A 20,876-nucleotide genomic window follows, 5' to 3' on the forward strand; every position below is an offset into this window, starting at 1 on the left:
GGAAAATCTTCGCATTACTCTACAGACACTTAGAGAAAAATAATTGTATGCCAAATTTAAGAAATGCAAATTTTAGCTAACAAGTGTCTCCTTCTTGGGGTCATATAATCTCTGAACTAAGCGTTTCAGTAGACCCCAAGAAACTAGAGGGGATTGTGGACTGGCCTCGACAAAAGACGGTAACGGAGATTCAAAGCTTTTCGGGTTTAGCTGGTTATTATAGGAAATTCGTTGAAGGATTTTCTTCGATAGCCATAGCCCTCACTAAACTTACACAAAAAAACTTGAGATTCATTTTGAGCGAAGAATTCGATGAGAGTTTTCATATTCTTAAAAGGAAACTTGCATCTACGCCATTGCTAGTACTTCTCGATGATGGCAAGAACTTCACAATATAGAGTGATGCAACAAAGGAAGGATTAGGATGTGTACTTATGCAGAAAGGTCAAGCAATTGCCTACGCATCAAGGAAATTAAAATCTTATGAGCAAAATTACCCAACTCATGATCTCGAGTTGGTAGCAATTGTATTTTCACTAAAAATATAGAGACACTATCTATATGGTACTAAATGCGAGATATTCACCGATTATCAAAGCCTCAAATACTTATTCACTCATAAAGAATTAAACTTGATGCAGATGCGGTGGGTTGAACTCTTGAAAGATTATGATTTAACAATCAACGATCATCCGAGTAAAGCAAATAAGGTAGCAGATTCCTTAAGCCGAAAAGACATGGGAAGAGTAAACTTATTGGCTCTTTCAGCTCAACAATGCCTTCAAAAAACTATCAAGCTGAAGCAAAATCATGATCCTTCCATAGCAAAAATTAAGGAGCAACTTCAAGAAGGAAAAGTCCAAGAATTTCAAACTGATGAGAAAGGCATCATGTGGATGAAAGGATGTTTGTGTGTACCAGACCTCGATGAAATTCGGTGAAAAGTAATGTCTGAGACACACAAGTCAAAATTCTCAATTCACTCTGAAAGCACCAAGATGTACCGAGACTTGAAAAAAAATTACTGGTAGAATGGAATAAAGAAGGATATAGCTGAATTTGTTACTAAATGACAAATCTGTCAACTGGTCAAAGCTGAACATCAGCGACCTGGAGGATTCCTACAACCGCTAGAGATCCCAACATGAAAGTGGGAGCACATTTCCATGGACTTTGTGATAGGATTACCAAAGTCAAGACAACATCTTGATGGGATCTGGGTTATCATCGACCGACTAACCAAATCAGCACACTTTTTACCGGTACGAATGAGCTACACCTTGGATAAACTAGCCACCCTGTATATCGACAACATAGTGAGATTTCACGGTGTCCCGACAAGAATATTATCCGACAGGAACCCAATATTTCTGTCCCGATTCTGGAAGAGCTTCCAAGAAGCCATTGGAACCAAAGTCACCCTTAGCACAGCCTATCACTCAAAAACAGACGGCAAAACTGAACGAACGATTCAAACCTTGGAGGATATGTTAAGGGCGTGTGCTATAGATTTCAAAGGAAATTGGAGTGAGCATCTAACCCTAATAGAGTTCTCATACAATAACAGCTACCACAATAGCATAGAGATGGGCCCTTATGATGCGCTCTATGGAAGAAAATGTAGATCGCCAATGTATTGGGACGAAATAGGGGAAAAAGCTATCACCGGGCTTGAACTGGTACAAATCATGGTTGAAAAGGTAACCATCATCGAGGAGAAACTCAAAGCGACACAGGACCGACAAAAGAGCTGGGCTGACTGAAAAGAAGACCGTTAGAATTAGAATTCGGGGAGAAGGATTATGTCAAGGTTTCACCTATGAAGGGAGTGATCCACTTCAGCAAATCAGGGAAATTAAACTCAAGGTACGTCGGAAATTTCAAAATTCTTGAAAGAGTTGGAACCCTAGCTTATCGACTAGCCTTACCGCCGGACATGTCAAGAATCCACAACATCTTCCACGTTTCGCAGCTAAGAAAATACATTCCCGACTCGAGTCATATTCTCGAGGTCGCACCACTACCACTTGATAACAATCTGAATGAGGAGCTGAAATATGAAGAAGTTCCTATCCATATAGTGGACTCCAAAAAACAAGTGCTATGACACCGAACCATTCCGTACATAAAAGTACAATGATCTAACCATATTGAGTGGGAATCAACATGGTAGCTAAAGGAGAAGATGCGCATCCTATATCCATACCTTTCAAAGATTAAGCAAACTCAAGTTTCGAGGACAAAACTTCAAATAAGGAGGGTGACCCTGTGAGGATCCGGTTTTTTCTAAGCAAATCACCTCAGAAAGCTGGAAAAATAGCTCAAAAGAAACCGAAAGAATGGAAAACCATATGAATTGATGGGTCGTCGCTCGGAAGAGGAAACCCTTAGCTCACAAGTTTAAACCCTCAGCTTAAGGAAGCTCAATGATTCTCGAGAAGAAACCCTTAGCTCACAAACTAAAACCTTCAGCTCAACGAAGCTCATTCATTATTGGGTGAAAACCCCTAGCTCATAATTTAAACCCTTAGCTCAAGGAAGCTAATTAATGCTTGTCCAAAAAGAGACAAAAATTCAGTCAAGAGAGGAGCTAAAAATGGGACATAATTAATGTGTATGGAGTGACCTTTGAGTATACCAAGGTGACTCTTGGTTGTGGATAATCTTTGACCACTTGAAGGCTATTTGGACCATCATCCTTGGGCATTTGAAGGGACCAATTTCAGCTGAATGATGGGGAAGGAGAAGAGTCATTTTTCCACCCATAAATACCCAATGTGTTGTAACAAACAACACACTCAAATCTCCTCTCACTTCTCTCCAATATTCATGCCAAGGCAAGGAAGAAAAAGAGGCTTCTTGCGTCCATTTCGAGCCTCAACAAAACACGTCGAAGTGCTGCTGAAATAACTCCAAACTCTGCTCAAAGAAATCGATGAAGTGTGGTCCAAGTTTGGCTAAAGTTCGTCCAAGTTGCGATCAAGTACAAAACGCGGAATTGAATCACGAGTAAGTGTGTTTATATATGTTTTAAATATTATGTATGTTTTAAAATACGATCGTCTACTGCATGTTATGTAAAAATGTTGATTTCAAAATTTACCAAGGTTCTTCAAATCGTTTTCGTTCCGTCTGTTTGTTCGTTTGTTCTCCTCCGTTTCGTTCTATGTTGATGTCATTTTGTTCGAACCAATCCGTCTCCGAAGGATAAGTTATATGTTTGAATATGATAATGATGCATCGGGAAAGTCTGTGAGGAAAAGGCCTCAGAGGGAGCTTGTTTGTGAGAGAAGACCCTGAAGGGAGCCTGGATGCGGGAAAAGACCTCAGAGAGAGCCCATTTACAGGAGAAGGCCCCAGAGGGAGACTAAGATCAAGGATAACCCATGATCATTATAATGTGTTTGTCTGATAAGCTCTGATAAGTTCTGTTATGACATGCTCCAATATGAAGTTCTGATTTGTTCTACGTCTGATTTTTGTTCATCCCACTCTGATATATTATTCTATCTAAAAAGAGATGGATTAAAATGTTATGTATCAAATGTATTCTGGTATTCGATCGGCCACACTTGCTGAGTGTTTCCCAAAACTCTCATCCCCCTTACGTCCCTTTCCAGATGAAAAAGAAGAACGTGTGGAAGAAAGAGAGCAGGAGCAGTTCTGGGGCTGGTAAAGAATTAGAAGGAAGGAATCCAAGCACTGGATGTTCGAGTCCATCAGTTATCCTTTGTCTTTTATTCGTAAATTTTTGTACTTCTTTTGTAAAGAATCGCTTCCAAAAACTCTGTATGTTTGTTTATTTGTAAAGACAATAGAAGTTTATGAAATAGACTGGTATTTGGCTAATTTTTACGAGATTTATTGTTATTTGATTAACAATGTCGGATGTCACCGACGCCTCGGATTCAGGGCGTGACATACCCAACATAAGCCCCAACACATACCCATGCACCACTATTGGTCATGGGTCATAGGTTGGTACTAACACTCAAGAAATCCAGACACTTAAATATGGAGGTCCTGAATTATAGATTTCATAAGTCGGGGCGTAAGTCTTGGAAATATATTCTACTACTGACGTGTCTAGAGTCTGAGCGAATTTTTCGAACTTACTTAGCTTCTGTAGTCAGACTTTAGCTGTTTAATATTGCTATAGGAAACGTTTCGCCATAAGCCCCAACCTATACCTATGCACCACTACTGGTCATGGGCCATAGGTTGGTACCAACGCTCTAGGAATCTAGACACTTAAGTATGAAGGACCTAAATTCGAGATTGCATAAGTCGGGGTGTAAGTCTTGGAAGTATATTCCACTATTGACATTTTTGGAGTCTGAGCGAATTTTTCAAATGGCTTAGCTTCTGTACTCAGACTTCAGCTAGATAATATTGTTATAGGAAAACGTCTCGGAATTGCTGTCATGTGATTAGTTCAGTTGTAGTCATGGCTGGTGAGATTGTTTCCCACCACTTGCTTGTTTTTTCTTCTAAGAAAGACACTATCACATCCACTTTAAGTGCCTCGAGAACCTCCAACAGTCGTAGTTGGGTTTCGATACTCTTCAACCAGTTTCGGCCTACTTCAGGGTCGACGTCTCACTTGAATGTTGGGCACTTGTTCTTGCGGAGGGATTCATAATGAAATTTGTTCCCATTTTGTGGCGGAGGTGGAGGAGGTTGATTGGCATTGGTGTTTCCCAAACCTTGAAGAGTTTTAGCCACAATTGTTGCGATGACCATTAGATCTTCATTGTTCAGGTTAAACCCCGGTGGTGAATTTCCATCCTTACGGTTGTTCCTTGGATGTCTACCGGTCATTTCCTACAAATCATATGTTTACAAGAATTTGACGCGTCTATCAATGGTAGGAATCATAAAATGGGTTGTGCTGAAGAAATTTGAAATCAAAGTATAAACAACACGTCTCTTTTTTGATTTCGTAACAGTAAATGTATATAGTCGACTGAAAGAAATGTAATGAATAATGCATTACTTTGCAAAAAGAAGGAAACTCGACAATCACTGGCTAAATTAAACTAAACATCAAAGTCAATCTACTACCTCTCACTCGAATACTGCCTCTAAAGGCTCAAATTTTATTTCAATGGGGTCATTTTCAGGATCCTCTTCTTCTTGCATCTGCTCCATTAACTACATAAGTTGGGTATTTCCCCCTATCAGCTGGCTAACTTGATTTTTCAGCCCTTGAATTTTTGCATCAGCCTCGATTAATAACTAGCAAGCGTGTTGATGGTTCCACTGGTACTTCGCTCGGTCCTGGTGATTCTTGGTCCTTAGGCCCTCGGTTTGCTTGATCATGTTGCGGCTGACCTCGGAAAGCTTTTTCATGGCGTCACATGCTTCCTCCAGCCTTCTTTTGCTCCTTGCATTAAGTTGTTTTTCCTCAGCCAATTTCTTGGTGTAACACTTGATATCTTCACATAGCCTATTTTCTCGGTACCCAATTGTCTCAATATCATCAATTAGCGCGATTTTGTCTCCCCTCAGTTGCTCACACTGATGGGAAAATCTTGTTTAAATGTTCCTGTAATTCCGTCTGGGATGCAACCAACGCCTCATTCTCTCATCTTCGTTCACCAAATCGGGCTCTAAGATGCTTGATCAGGCGATCTTGATTGTCAAGGGCCAGCTTCTTATGCGGTTGGCAGCCTAAGCGTTAGTGTGGGGTCTCAAAAGAGCTGTTGGATCCATTTCATGAAATTTTAAAAAATGTAAAAGCTCAGAATAGGTTCAATACTGATACTTATATGAAAAGTAATCATATAAAACAGAAAACAATAAGTACTAGGGCCGTTTGAGCTGATTTTTGGTTCGAACGAGTTTTTTGAAATTTTTACAAAAATGGAAATTTTGGTTATAAACATATGGAGTGAAAGAAAATCTCAAGAGTAATTCAGAACAACTTACAGAATCGAATTTGGAACTTGCTACTAAAAGTTATATGCTCTACGAAACATTTCTAAATTAGAAAAAACGCGATTTCGGATGCCTAAACGAAGGAATTTCGTGCATACTGATGCACTCGAGTGAGGTGCGCTTCTCGAGGTAGCCTGGGTAGAAAGTTCTCGGAAGCTTGTATGAGAGACCGGGAGTCTGGTAACCTTGGCAGAAGATGTCCCGGGCATACACCTATCGATCCAGTGGCTGAAGAAATCTTTCTGCACAGTGGCTCTGATTTGGGATATCCATTTAATATCTCGGGTCATCCATGACCCGGACTCTGATGGGGGTATCACCACCCATCCCTTAAATACTCGGGCTAGAGTTTTACTCGTTGTCTCGATCAGTCATGCTTGGACTCTAATAGAAAGACAATCAATTTCAAATTAAAGCATCGGGGGCTTCAAATATCCCAGAGATAGGATGAGATGCCGGGACCCCAAGTCTCCCAGGCTTTTAAATAAGATGTTGGGGCCTTATATCTCCCGGACTTTGAATAAGATGTCGGGGCCTCATATCTCACGGACTTTGAATATTCTGTCGTTTAGTATTCTTGGGTAGTTAAGCTTATGTCGCGATGACGTATGCCCTAGAATTCCAACGGTCCGAAACGTTTCGCATCTCGAGAATACGATAAATCTGAAGCTTCGATTTCCGTGCATGTCCTTTCACATGCCCGCACAATTTTCGAGACGTATCTCAACAATCCGATTCAACTTTAGATCAACGGTTGAGATCATACCCCTCTTCCTATATATAACAACACACCCCATTCATTTGTCATTTCTAAAATTTCAAATTCTCTCAAGATTTCTTCGACGCACGGCGCTTTCTCCCAACTCCGACGAACTTCCAACCCTCAAGCCCTCTTCTCCGATTATTCACGTAAGTCCCTTTCATTTCTGTACCATGTCTGACTCTACTTCTTCAACTTCTGAAGCAAATGTGCGAGGCTCGCCTAGTGATGAGTCCACTACGATGCGCTCCGATTCAACCCCTTCTCCTCCCCCGCAACATTTTCCCACCCAAACTTCTAAAAAACCCAAAGCCAATCAGTCAAAACCTTCCTCTTCCGGCCTTTCCCGAGCTCTGAAAAAGAGCAAAGGTAAAGGCAAAACCCGAGCTTCCTCCTCCCCCCAATCGGAGACTCCAGGAGTTCCCTGGTTCGCTTCAATGAGCAGCACTCTGCGCTTGAGAGCAGACAAGGAGCTTAGAACTCTCGGCTCCATCCCAACTACTTTTCCAATTTTGATACCCGGCCCTTCTGACAGGGCCAACAACCCCCTCCTGGCTTTAATACTTTCTTCCGGGACCAAGTCAGAAATGGTCTCCGGTTCCCTGTCTCTTCTTTCTACATCGAGGTGGCCAAGTTCTTTGGTGTGCCTTTAAATCAACTCCATCCCAACTCCTTCCAAATAATGGCCGCTACCTACGTCCTCTTCAAAATGAACAACCTTCTCATCAACCCCCTTGTTCTCCATTATTTTTTTGTTTTTCAGCTGGGAGACAATGTCTTCTCCCTGTTTGCCCAGCTAAAATCCTGATTCCTTGATGATGTTCCTTCTTCTCAGAAGGGATGGAAAGGAAGATTGTTTTACATCCAGCTCCCGACTCCCCTTTCTTGTCTGACCGGGTTTCTCCCCTCTCTCCCCACACAACCTGGCCTCCCTTGAGCTTACAAGTTCGAGGATCCCTACCTTCGTAGCCAAACTCTGGTTGAGGGTAAAAAATACTCTTCTTCTACTCTCATTTCAGATGAGAATTTAATAGCATACGGGTTGAGTGCCCGGGCAGAAGACCCTCTAGATCGGGTAGTTGATGAAGTGGCAAGCTCGGGACTCAACCCAGTATCTTTCCTCTTTCCTGCATTTTCTTTTTATCTCTCTCTATTCTTTATTATGTTACTATACTGAGCCTTTTATTTGTGTAGATCACTCCAAGATGCAAGAGGCCTTTGCCAGGAAATTGGAGGCCGAGGAGAGGAAACTGGCAGCCCGGAGGGAGGTTGCTGAAAAGAAAAAAAAGCCGAGGAAGAGGTGACCCGACTGAAGGAGTCAGCCCGAGTAGACACCCAACAAGAGCAGGAGGTGATTGGTTCCCAAGAAGAAGATGATAATCATGTCCCTCTCAGGCAGAGGAAACGAAAGGTGCAACAAGCCCGGAGTTGGTACTTCTAGAGAGCAACTGGGAAGGAAACCAGGGCACCTCCCATGCCAACCAATCAACTACTCATCCTCGCCAGCAGCCTACCCACGAGCCCCTCAACTCTGAACAGCCCACCCGGGCCAGCCTCTTTACGGAGGGGGCCGCTTCCACCAAGCTTATGCTCTTCAAGCAGCTCCTTATTCCTGATGAGGAAGCATATTTGAGGAGTTGTTGCCTTACCCCCAAGCTCTTCGAAGGTTCCAATAGGATTCTCTCCGTAATTTCTTTTGATTATTTCTCATCATTTTATTTAACTAACTCCTCTTGAGCAGGGCGTTCAACTATTGATCTCGGCCTTTGAAGAGATGGCTGCAGCAGCCACTATTTCTAATAATCAAGCCCGAAAATTCCAGGGCATCCAGGAGTGACTTCAGGGGAAATTGTCCCAGGCTCGAGCCATCCATGCAAATGAAGTGTCCGGCTTGCCCGTTGCTTTAGACAAGGCCAATCAACAGTTGGAAAAGGTCCGGGACGATATTAATGAAGGCCTCATTCGGGAGGAGACTCTTCAAGGGCACTTCTCTGCCCTTGAACTTAAGAGTAAATCCTTTTCTGAGGACATGGAAAGACTAATGTCCCGGGCGGAAGCCGCTGAGAGGGCCCTGGCTGCTGCTGAACAGAATAAGGAGCAACTACAGGCCTCTTTCCTCCTATCTCCAGAATTTAAGGCTGCCATGGAAGATCTGGCATATCTCCTTTTCAAGACCGGCTTTGATAAATGTCAGGAATAATTTGAAGAGGCCGGGCTCTTGCCCAAGGATATGGTTAACTTTCCTGACTTCCGATGAGCCATAGCATCCCTTCCCAAGGATGGCGAAGAGGAGAAGGAGGATTCTAAAGAAGAAGAGCAGCCGGGGTCTGGCACAATATTCGTAGAATAGGATTGTAATTTTCCTGCTTTTACTTTTCTTTTTTCCTTGTAATCATTGCCTTCGGGCTTTTATTAATGAAATTCTTTATTTTAGATATTTTGTTTTCCTCAATATCACTTGCAACATAACTTTCACAACCGAGGCTTAGAAAAATTTAATCACAAACTGCTTGTGAATGATAAAATTCAAAATTTTTCTAAGTGTTGGAAGATAGCCGGGAACTTCAGTAAGTAGTCGGGATGTGGAGCTCTGAGCCGGATAAAAAATCCCATTGCTTAGTAAATGATCAGGGTGTAGAATCCCTAAGTCAGGGTACAGAGCCCTAGATGTTATAAATTACCAAGGTACGGAGCCTTGGGCCAGGGATCATGTCCCGGGAATTGGGAATGGTCGAGTTGTGGTGCCCCGAGCCAGGGTACGGAGCCCTGGGCTTATTTATAACCAAGGTTCGGAGCCTTGGGCCGGTGATCGTGTCCCGAGACTTGGGAATGGTTGAAGTGTGGTGCCCCGAGCCAGGATACGGAGCCCTGGGCTTACTAATAACCAAGGTACGGTGAAACAACCCCCCTCTCATGACATTTAAATTTAAAAGGAAAAACATACGCGGAAGCATTAACATTTGAAAGGGAAAGAACAATATCCCATTTAACATCATAACATTTTCAAAATTATTTTACATAAACATTAACTTTTGTATCATCCAAAAGAAAACCAAAAGTTAATATCATTCACCCCATAATTCATTTTAGCAAAATACATGATTAATTAAACTTCTCATGTTCACCATGATCAAAATAAAAGTGACATGGACAAACAAAATCTTTCCCATTGCCTTTTATATGACTTCTCCTGCCTCAGACAATCCGCTTCAATCTTTTTTATCACCTACATCACATGACATTAACTGGAATGAGATAAAACTCAGTAAGCAGAAAGCTGTACATAACAAATACATATACATGGGCTTGGCTTGTAACATGGCTATAGCAATGGCAATGAACAATGAATCAGTGGCAATGAACAATGAATAATACCATCTTCAATTAACAATATATAACAAAGCAATATAGATGGTATTTCATGGCATGAATTAAAGGAAAGGAAATGATAGTTCTGTGACATGTGACCTGTGGATAATATGTCTTTGATATATAAATATATCAAAACTGTGAGAGATACTAATAATAATGTGATTGGCCAATGACATGCGTGAATTACTATCATTCCTTGACTTTAATTGTAGGAAAGTTCATTGAGGCATTTTCACAAACACTTGGTAGGAACGATTAAGTACTAGCTTCTTTGTCAATGAATTCCATGATAAGCTTTGATCAATGAATACATAACAATATATATATCAAGTATATGCCAATGGAATGAGCTAGTTAACAATAAACATGGCTTGTATACATATAAATACCATGTGAGCATAAAAGGGAAGCTTCTACTTACAACCCAACAAGCACTATAATGGCTTCGATGACCTTGAAAGAAACCCTACAACCAAATTACACAATATAACTAACAATCATCACCAATAATCCAATGAATCAATAAACCCAACTTAACCCTTCAATATAAACCTCAAGATATTTAACCTTTCCAACTCCCAAAATAGAATACTTACCTTGTAGCTTGAAGTCTAAGATAGGAAACACTAAAAATCAACTATAATCCTTTCAATTGGAGTAGAGAATGAAAGAGAGTAAATCTTGAGGGGAAAAGAGCTAGGAACGATCCAAGGAAAAAGAAGAAATGAGAAGTGAGAAGAATAGTCTAGAAAGTGGATTAAAAGCCGTCAAATCCACCAAAAACGTGTTTTAAAATAACACTATCTCCCCGACTAGCGCGGCGGAGCCAATAAAATTGGCGCTGCCAGCAGCAGTCGAGGCACTAGGCAATTCTTCCACCCAATCTTTTCCTTTACCCTGTAGTCTAGTTTTCAAGGCTTGCACAATAATTCTATTTACAACATTTGTTTGACCATTGGCTTGAGGATAAACAACAGAAGTGAAAGACCGAGTGATTTTCATTTCCTGGCACCAGGCTGTTATCTCTTTGCCTTGAAACTGCCTCCCATTGTCTGAGATTAATCTCCTGGGGACTCCAAATCGGCATACAATATTCTTCCACGGAAACTTTAAAACTTCCTTCTCCATGATTCTTGCCAAGGGCTCGGCTTCTACCCACTTAGAAAAATAATCAACTGCCACCACAAGAAATTTCTTCTGAGCCCGGGCAACCGGAAAAGGACCAACAATGTCCATCCCCCACTGATCAAAAGGGCAAGATGCCCAAATGGACTTCATGAGAGTGGCCGGGTTGTGCTGAAAATTAGAATGATGTTGACAACCCTCACACGCCCGGACCACTCGAGCAGAGTCTTGGCTAATAGTGGGCCACCAAAATTCCACAAGCATTGCTTTTCGGGCTAATGCTATTCCCCCGAGATGCTCTCCACAACATCCCTCATGAATTTCTCTGAGGACATAATCCACTTATCCTATAGATAAGCACTTTAACAGAGGTCCCTGAAATGATTTCATGTACAAGATTTTATTTAAGAAACAAACCTGGGAGCTTGTCTCTTGATCTTTTGAACTTGAGTTTTATCTTCAGACAATTCATTGTTGACAATGAATTTGATCAAGGGTGTCATCCAAGAATCCTCTGGTGCTGGTAATATCACCTCATCCGTGGAAAGAATTAGCCAAGAAACATGCAATATTTCTCGGGTATTGACTTATAATAAAGAGGCGGCCATTTTGGCCAAAGAATCTGCTTCCCCATTCTCATCCCAGGGGATCTGCTCAATACTCCAATTCACAAAAGATTCGGCCTGGGCTTTAATGAGTTTTAGATATTTAAGCATCCTGTCATCCTTAGTCTCATAAATGCCCTTTATTTTTTGGGTAATTAACTGTGGATCAGAGTACAAATGATTCGAGAGGCTCCAATCTCCCGGGCAGCTCGAATACCGACGAAAACAGCCTGATACTCTGCCTCATTATTAGTTATCCAGGAGTCAATCCTTAGGGCCAACTTAATTTTTTCTCCCAGGGGAGATACTACCACCACTCTTACTCCACATCCAGAAAGGCTAGACGCCTCATCCACAAATACCCTCCATACCTCCTCTTCGTCAGGCTGTATCATCTCGGATAAGAAATCTGACAGGGCTTGTGCTTTTACGGCAACCCGGGGTCTGTACTCAATATCATACTCTCCCAACTCCACTGTCCATTTGATCATTCTCCCGGATACTTCTGAGTGACTCATAATCTTCCCGAGAAGACTCTTAGTAAGCACGATAATCTGATGCGATAGGAAATAAAGTCGCAATTTCCCGGCAGTCATAACCAAAGCCAGAGCCATCTTCTCCACCTCACTGTATCGTGGCTCGGGTCACGCTCCACACGAATTGTTTCTACGTAACACTTTTGGGAAGAAGGTTTATCTCCCCGGACTTCACCCACTTGGCTTCCCACTGGAAACTTAATCTTCTGGTGATAGATGGATGCCACAGCCCTCAGCTCATTCATGGCTGGCCACCCAAGTATAATATTATATGATGATGGGGCATCCACAACAGTGAAAGTTGTCATCACTTTATTCTTCAGCTCCCGGGCGCCAAGAGTTAGAGGCAGGGTAATCTCTCCCTCTGGGTATACAGCGTGGCCAGCAAAATCAAAAAGTGCAGTCTCCACTGCTTCCAGCTGGTACCCCTAAAAATCCATATGTACAAGAGCATCCTTGAAAATGATATTGATAGAGCTGCCCGAGTCCACGAAATCGCTCAAAATATCATAATTAGCTACCCGGGCTTGAATCATCAGGGCGTCATTGTGAGGAAGGTTAACACCCTTGAGATCTTCCGGGTCAAAACTAATAACCGCTTCACTCCTCCTTGCTCTTTCCACCTCCATACACTCTCTCATGCTCCTTGATTTCCTCGCCCGATTGGAATCACCATCAGTAGAACCTCCAGATATCATCTTTATTACCCCCAAGACAGGGGGCGAAGCTTTCTTTCTCTCGAGCTCCGAATCTCTTCTCCCCCTCGGGGAATTTCTCGAATCCTCCCAAGCACTAGGCCCTGGCTGCCAAGTTGTCCAGGGTGGCAATCTTGGTCTCTTACTTAGTTGATTATATCCTTGGACAAATGGTGGGACATAATCTCTATTTAGAATTTTGCGGTCTTTTGTGTTGTGATAACACACCTTGTGAAGGGTACAAAATCCTTTCTTCTCGGGCATGTTGTATTGCTGAAAAGAAGGTAGGTCCTTGCTACATTCCTGGACCTCCCAGTCCCGGGAAATCTTCAAAGGCACACGATGAGAAAAATGCCCCTGGTTTTCTTTCCTCGGCTTTCTCTCCTCGGGTCTAGATGCCCAGTCTCTCCTCTCTCTCTTCACCGCCTCCCTTTTCTATTTCTGCGCTTCCTCCATGTTTATGTACTTCTCTGCCCGAGCTAGCAGGTCTTCGAAATCCCCAGGCGCCTTCTTCGTCAACGATCGGAAAAATTCACCCTCCCTCAGCCCCTGGGTGAATGCAGTAATCTTGGTTTCGGGGGCACAAGAAGGGACATCCAAAGTAACTCTGTTAAACCTTCGGATATAAGCCCTCAGGCTCTCTTCCGAGCTTTGCTTAACTTCAAAAAGACTAAATGCAGTCTTTTTGTACTTCTTGCTGCTACTAAAATGATGTAGAAACACCTTTTGGAAATCCTCAAAACAATGTATACTCTGAGGGGCCAATCCCTCAAACCATCTCTGGGCTGAGTCAACCAGAGTGGTCTAGAATACTTTGCACTTGATCCAATCAGTGTAACAGTGCAACATGTCCATGTTCTCAAATCTGGCCAAATGCTCCTCCAGGTCAGCGCTGCCATCATAGTCGTTGATTTTGGCAGACTTAAAGTTCCCGAGAAGAGGTTCCCAGACAATAGAATGAGCAAATGGGCATCCTCTGATGATTACCCGAGAATGACTTCGACCCTCCATCTGCCCTTCCAAGACTCTCATCTTCTGTCTTAGTTCGTGCAACTCCTCTGCCACAGTATCCGACATGGAACCGGCACTGGATTCCCTCTCTTCTATCCTCGCCTCCTCCTCCCCTTCCTCCTGATCTCTCTCCTGCTCTCCTCCCAGCTGTGTAGCCTGATGAGAAGGGTCTCTCCGGGCTACAGCTTTTTTTACAGCATCGGATATAATCCGAGCCAACTCTTCTGGGGATAAAGTGATAACAGGTGGAGGTCCTGTGGGTGGAAGACCACCTTGTCCTAAGATAAGTGCATCATCTCCTAGAGCCTGTGAAGTATCTTGATTTGTTCTTCTAGTAGAAGTCATATCAACGCCTTATACTCAATTTCTCACAGACAATACCAATGATGCTATCCGAGTGAATCGGGTGTGAAATACATGGGAAATTCACCGGATAGTGATAATAATTTTAGGTTAGGAAATTTGAACAAGGGAATGGCTTCAATAGCGACCTACAAATAAGTAAAGGAACTCGTGAATGGGCGCCAGAGGGATGTCTGGCGTGGCCACTCGAATGCTTAAGGCAGCAAGTGAAGATGAAGGATAAAGTATGTATATGTGAAGATATACGTGAATGCTAAATAGTTCAGAATTCCAGACCCTATAAAAGAGATGTATACCTGCTACTTATAGGAGAAAATCCGATTATTACCTAGTTTTCAGTGCACACCTGCTAAGTATGGTAAGGCAGCTGCCCATACCCTGCTTCTGATGATTTCTCTGACACGTCAAACCCCTGTAGTTCTGACAGTAATGATTTCTGTACATAAGATAGTCCATACTGATGAACTCGAGTGAGATGCGCTTCTCGAGGTAACATGGGTAGAAAGTTCCTGGAAGCTTGCATGAGAGCTCGGGCGTCTAGTAACCCAGGTAGAAAATATCCCGGACATACACCTATCCTCCTGCTAAAGAAATCTTTTTGTACATTGGCTCTGATTTGGGATATCCATTTAATATCTCGGGTCATTCATGACCCGGACTCTGATGGGAGCATCATATAGCAACAAAAAAAGTGTGGATTCATAAATCCGTGGAAGACGAGCACGGATTCATAAATATGTGGCAGACTATTACGGATTAATAATATGTTCCTACCACAGATTTCTTTAATCCAGTCAAATCTTACTTTTAATAAATAATTATATTTAATTTAAACTTTTAAAAAAAATGATGAATCCAGGAAAGCTACAAAAGATTCTTACTTATATGGGATTTACTGGTCAGTCGGGTGAGTTTTCTTAAAATAATATAATTATGCTTTAAATGAAAAAATTAAAGCTGCTATCAAATTATGTTCCTTTTAACTATGTGGTGCAACTTCTTTAATTTATCTGTAAAAATAATCTAAATTCAAAAGTTTCAAGTTTATAATCTTATAAGGTCCAAAATACGATAACGTAATCCAACTGTATGTAAATCTAAGAAAAATGAAAAATGCATAATTAAATTATTTTAATTGCATTTTTTTGAATGTGATAGGCATATTTACATGTTTAAAATATGGTTTTCTATTAGAATGCATAAAACTATGTTTTAAAGGTTATTCGAGACTCGATCGAGGAACGGAGACCGGGGATCGTAAAGAAAAAATATTTTTATTAAATGATTATTTCTAACTATTTAATATAGGGTATATTTTATTTGTTATTTTCAAAAATGATGTCTTTTGAGTTGTTTGTACGCGCCGAGTCGTATTTGAAACTGGCAATTGATTTTTGAAGAAAATAAGGACTTTTTGGAGGCTCGGCTAATATTTTCTAAAATTTTCCTAAACAAAATATTTTAACTACTATCTAATGGGCCTATTGGGCCTAAACATGTACCAAGTATTTATATCAAACTTGGATCTCCTAAACCCTATTTTCTACACCATATTTCACGCCTACAAGCTTCAAAGATTCCTAGGGTTTTTTCATCAATACACACGAACACACACACAAAAATTTTAAAGGCCATTCATGTGATTTTGAAGAAGGAATTTCAGCAAGGTCTTCTCCCCCGTCTCTCCGCCAATGTCCCTCGCTTCAAAGATTGTTTTTCGTGCGTGAAATACGCAAAGGCACGTCTTAATCTTCTTTCACTCATCGTACATACCATATTATGTGTATTTAACATGATTGCATGAAAATATGATACAATTTCTTATATTTTCGTTTTTATAGCGATACATGATCAAAACTTGAGTTTTCATGCTTTTAAATCCATGTTTATGTTGCACAAAGGAGATGCCATGATGAAGCTATGAGAAGGGACATTTTTTAGCATGATTAAGGGTCCATAGAGTCTTGGCTAACGGCTGGACAAGAGGGGAAACATGCTGAACGAAATTTGGGATTGTAGAAGAACTAAGGTTTCGTTTTTTGGTCCTTGAAGGGTGCGGCTGCTGGCTGCTATTTGAGCACGTCCAGGAGTTCTAAGGGGGTCTAGCCATGGTCCTAGATGGGTTAAAGGATGGCTGGAGCGAGGTAGGGCTGGAGTGCTAGGTTTGGTCGCGTAAAACTTGTGGAGATCGTGTTTGTTTGCTGCTCGTGCACGGCTTGTAGGGTGTGGTCCAGCAGCTAGACTAGGTCCTAGGATGGTTGGTTAGGGTCTGGACATGATGGTTAAGGGCCAGGCTTGAAGGAACTCATGGTTGTTCAAGCTAGGGTTTTTCGAAACTAGGGCATAAAAATTCAGTAGCCTTCTAAGCTGGTTTAAAGGTTTTAATTGGCTTGATTTGGTTTGCATAGGGTATGGTTAGGTGTTAATAAGCTATGGTTCAAGTTTGGCTAAGTTTCGAGTTGATTCGGGTTAAAACCGAGACGTAGGTTTAAGTTTTAAAACAAATTGGGAAATTAGTCGAGGAGCTTAAGTTTACGTCTAAGAAATATTTATGGGTGTATTTTAAGGTGTTATGCCAAGTTTGGATGGATTTGGGTCGTCGTTTTAAGGTCTATGAGTAAATTGGGAAGTTAGGGTTTCAAGAGCAAAACGATTATTTTACACATGAAAAATGTTAGATGTACTGGCAGTGCCCTGAATGCTCTAATGAATGTTAAAATGATTATTTTGAAAGTTTATGGAATTTTATGGTGAAAACGATAAATGCAGAAAGACGTGTTGCATACTTGGTTTAAAGAAAAATGATATCATTGCATTTATTTTTATAAAGTGATGGAAACGAGGAAGAATGTTCGGAAGGAAGTGATTTAATTGTGATGGTAAGGAAATGAGGATTCGTGAGAGACGAAGCCACAATGGAACCCGTTTATGGGACAAAGCCCCGGGGGAACCCAACGACCGAATTTCCATCGAAAAGATATGATAATATGTAAGACCAAGTCTCAGTTGACGAGTAAGAGTGTGGCTGATGTCCCCTTGACTATAGGTCAAGGCATGTAACGAAAAAGTGGTTAATAACGTTGCCTCGTCGTATGGTGCAAAGTATATATATATATTCGGCCGAAAGTATTTAAGAAATGAAACAAAAAAAATTCTCTAGTATATTTTAAAAAAAACGAATAATGATCGTTTCAACCACAGTTTCAGGACGAGTAATTTGTAATTTTTTTTAATGACACGAGAATCTACATTTATTGTTTTTTGATGTATAAAGTGTAAATTTACAAGTTATACTAATCAAATAAATCATATTAGACAAATTTTTAAGATATACTAACCAAAATAATATTGATAATAAAAATCGAATTCTTAATCATTCAATCAAGAATGAGATGCTGTACGAACTTGTAGACCTCTTGCACGTACCCTTTACGCATGTTATTACATTAAACGAGGTTGGCAGAAAAATCGCCGAACCGGCTAAAATAATGTTAAAATTATATTTTTTCTGGATCACAACATAGTAAACGAGGATGAAGAATGAATTCACATCTCGAAAAGAAATCATTCGCATGAAACATAAAATCTCCTATATATGGGATCTTTTCTTTGTAATTATAATATTAAGTACATATCACAATACGATTAACAGCAGCTCATCGGAGGAAGATCGGTGTTCGTTCCGTAATTAGCCGGCGCCGGTTTCCTGAAAGCCATGCTGCCGAAGAAGAAAAACCCCACAAAATGTCCGGCGATAGCCACGAGAAACACGCCGGCGTTGAAAGACATGACGGCGAGCATAACAAGATAAGCCAGACCAACCCTCAACGCATACATGAGAGACTGCAGCAGCCCCGCCACCGCGCCGTGGCGGGAGGCTTCGGGGAGGATGTTGCAATGGGACAGCCACTCCACAAACATGGCAAAGAAAAAGACCACAGCCAGTGCGAGGAAGTACATACCGAGACGATCGTAGCCCGGCCATCCGTGGAATAGAATCTCTGCGTTTCTGCCCCAGAAGAAGGTCATGTGCATCATCATGTGGCGGTGGCCCATCATCGTCATGGTGCTGTTGGGTGGCTGAGGCATATGTCCGCCGCCGTTCATCTCCGCTGATCGATGGTATTTTTGATGGGATAGAGAAATGGTAGGGAAAGGCGTTTGAGTTCGTTGGGATCATTCAATGGGCGTGATCGTACAGTGCAGTAAATCTTGGGAAGTACATCATATCTTTTTCAACAATTTAACTAAGAGTTATATTGATTTTCTTTCTAAAAATACATTGTATTGATTTTATTTCTATATTTTCGCTGGATATGATAATTTCAAGGGAGAACAACTATTTCGGTAGATTTTACTGTCATATTTTTTATTTTTAATTTAATCATGCAAATTTATAATTTTAGATACTAATTTACACTATTTTAAATTTTGATTTTTTTTCATTATAATATTGATGTGATTGTTAGAATAATTCAATTATCATAAGTTTTTGTTATTGACAAAATTACAACATCAAGTTGTTTTAGAATCTAACCGTTATCTTTTATATTTACAGGCTTTTCGATTGCTGGATCAAGTTAGATCGCTTAAGAATTACTATTAACTCAAGTTGCGGAGATCATTTGTCCTCTAGACAGACCAAATCAGAAACTAAGTACACAAGTATAATAGTAAATCTCTAATTACGGTTAATTATCAATCCCAACAAAATTTACGATGGACAATAGTTTTAAAATACTTTAAAATAGACCTCGAGTCCAGAAAAATTTCGACACGATTTACTCATAAATAGCACATGTCAGAAAAATCAAACAATAGTTTATATAAAATATACTCGAACTAGAATCATTTAAAACATAAATCGCTGTCAAAAAACCTATAGTTGCATGACCATAACTAAACGTAATTTAAAGTCACACACAGAGCTCACAAACACACACACGATAATACAATCCAAATAGCTCCAAGTACTCACAAATAATAATACAGCTACATCTATCCGAGACATAAACTCTGACATAAAAAATATTGAAAAGACTCCCAACTCTGACAAGACCAAATATATCCAACTTCAACCACGAGCTCCACGGATTCTCTGTCTGGTGCTGCAAAATTAATCCAGTGACCTACCATGGTTCCCTACAGCCACCACAACAATCCCCCAGTAAAAACTAGGGTTAGAATTCTGATATGAAACAATTAAACAACAACTATAAACATAAATCATGAATAAACATATATATAAAATGATATATGCAATGCATGTATTAGAGCTCAATAACCACGGGATAATTGAAGATAAATAAACGGTACGATATCAACAATAATGTTGCTCCAGAAACAACACAAAGGAGCTACATATGCTGCTAAACTGCACTGTCCAATATGTGAGATATGTCGTGTTGTGTTAAAAAAATACCCATGATTCGACCTTCAACGGTACAACATGAATGGCAACGAAATAGAGATGGCTGACACAATCCCAGCTCTCATCCTAAAAGGCTGCACTTATAACGAGATTTCTCAATCGTATCTATAGTCTTAAGTGTATCAAATAAAAGTCTATCATCTACACCATGATCACGAGATAAATAACAGATGTCGAATGACAACAAACAACAAAATACGGTTAACAAGAACAATATTACTTAAAATGTATGTCATAATATCATGACATATGCTAAATACCACAAAATATGTCAAATAAACAAACATATAAAGAACAAGGCATTTAACATTTCATATCAATCCAAAAATCACATAAACAACTATAACAACACATAAATATGCTTAACACGTAATTTATGTGTTATCATCATATGTTATTGAACTGTAAAATTTATATACCCTCAATGAAAATGAAATAATCAACTGGAACTTCCAAATTTATCACTTCGACCTACAATGATTAAGATATACCAATAAGCCGCATAAATCCACTAAATATCAACAAAAACTAAAATAATCCAACTATTAATCCAAAATCACCAAATTCGAATAATTTCTCCAGAAACTCAACTTGGCTAATTATTAACTAAAACTAAAATAATCCAACTATTAATCCAAAATCACCAAAGTCGAATCATTTTATCCAAAAACTCAACTTGGCTAATTATTAACTAAAACTTCGTCTCAAAACTCCAAAAATTCTCAAAACTCCAAAAATTCAAAAAGTTCCATAGTATTTCCAAAATTCGCAATGTTCGACTTTCCAATCTTTTTCTTAACACTAAATTAATCCTAAAAGTAATGAAATATCGAGTATTCCCAAAAATATTATACAATTAAATTCGACATAATTTATAGATTCATCGAATCTAAGGTTTCCAATCGTCGAACCTACTACAAATACCACTGTTGATAACAGTACAATAAAATCGATGAAAATGAATTAAATCGAATTGGAAAAAAAACTCGAATTTGGTTAGCCTTTAAATCTGAACTAGATGCTGGAATTGAGATTCAA

General features: G+C 40.2%; 2 protein-coding genes across 2 annotated transcripts; one reads left to right on the top strand and one right to left on the bottom strand.

The window, feature by feature from the left end:
* The first annotated feature begins 434 nt into the window (after positions 1-434).
* LOC140959272 (uncharacterized) lies at positions 435-941 on the top strand. The gene is made up of 2 exons (XM_073417146.1): positions 435-527; positions 642-941. Exons 1-2 carry the CDS (start codon positions 435-437, stop codon positions 939-941), a joined length of 393 nt encoding a protein of 130 aa, XP_073273247.1.
* A 16,969-nt stretch (positions 942-17,910) lies between these two features.
* On the bottom strand, positions 17,911-18,620 carry LOC140960317 (copper transporter 6-like). Its single transcript, XM_073418546.1, has one exon. The coding sequence runs from the start codon at positions 18,512-18,514 to the stop codon at positions 18,053-18,055; it is 462 nt and encodes a 153-aa protein (XP_073274647.1). The 5' UTR covers positions 18,515-18,620; the 3' UTR covers positions 17,911-18,052.
* Between the last annotated feature and the right edge of the window lie 2,256 nt (positions 18,621-20,876).

The sequence above is a fragment of the Primulina huaijiensis genome, chromosome 15, assembly GCF_012295235.1.
Source record: "Primulina huaijiensis isolate GDHJ02 chromosome 15, ASM1229523v2, whole genome shotgun sequence".
In the NCBI taxonomy this organism is placed as follows: domain Eukaryota; kingdom Viridiplantae; phylum Streptophyta; class Magnoliopsida; order Lamiales; family Gesneriaceae; genus Primulina; species Primulina huaijiensis.

Excerpts from the sequence above, each read along its gene's own strand:
- LOC140960317 (XM_073418546.1), bottom strand. The coding sequence starts at position 18,514 with ATGAACGGCGGCGGACATATGCCTCAGCCACCCAACAGCACCATGACG.
- LOC140959272 (XM_073417146.1), top strand. The coding sequence starts at position 435 with ATGCAGAAAGGTCAAGCAATTGCCTACGCATCAAGGAAATTAAAATCT. Across the intron at positions 528-641 it reads ATCTCGAGTTGGTAGCAATT|ATGCGGTGGGTTGAACTCTT; the intron begins GTATTTTCACTA and ends AACTTGATGCAG.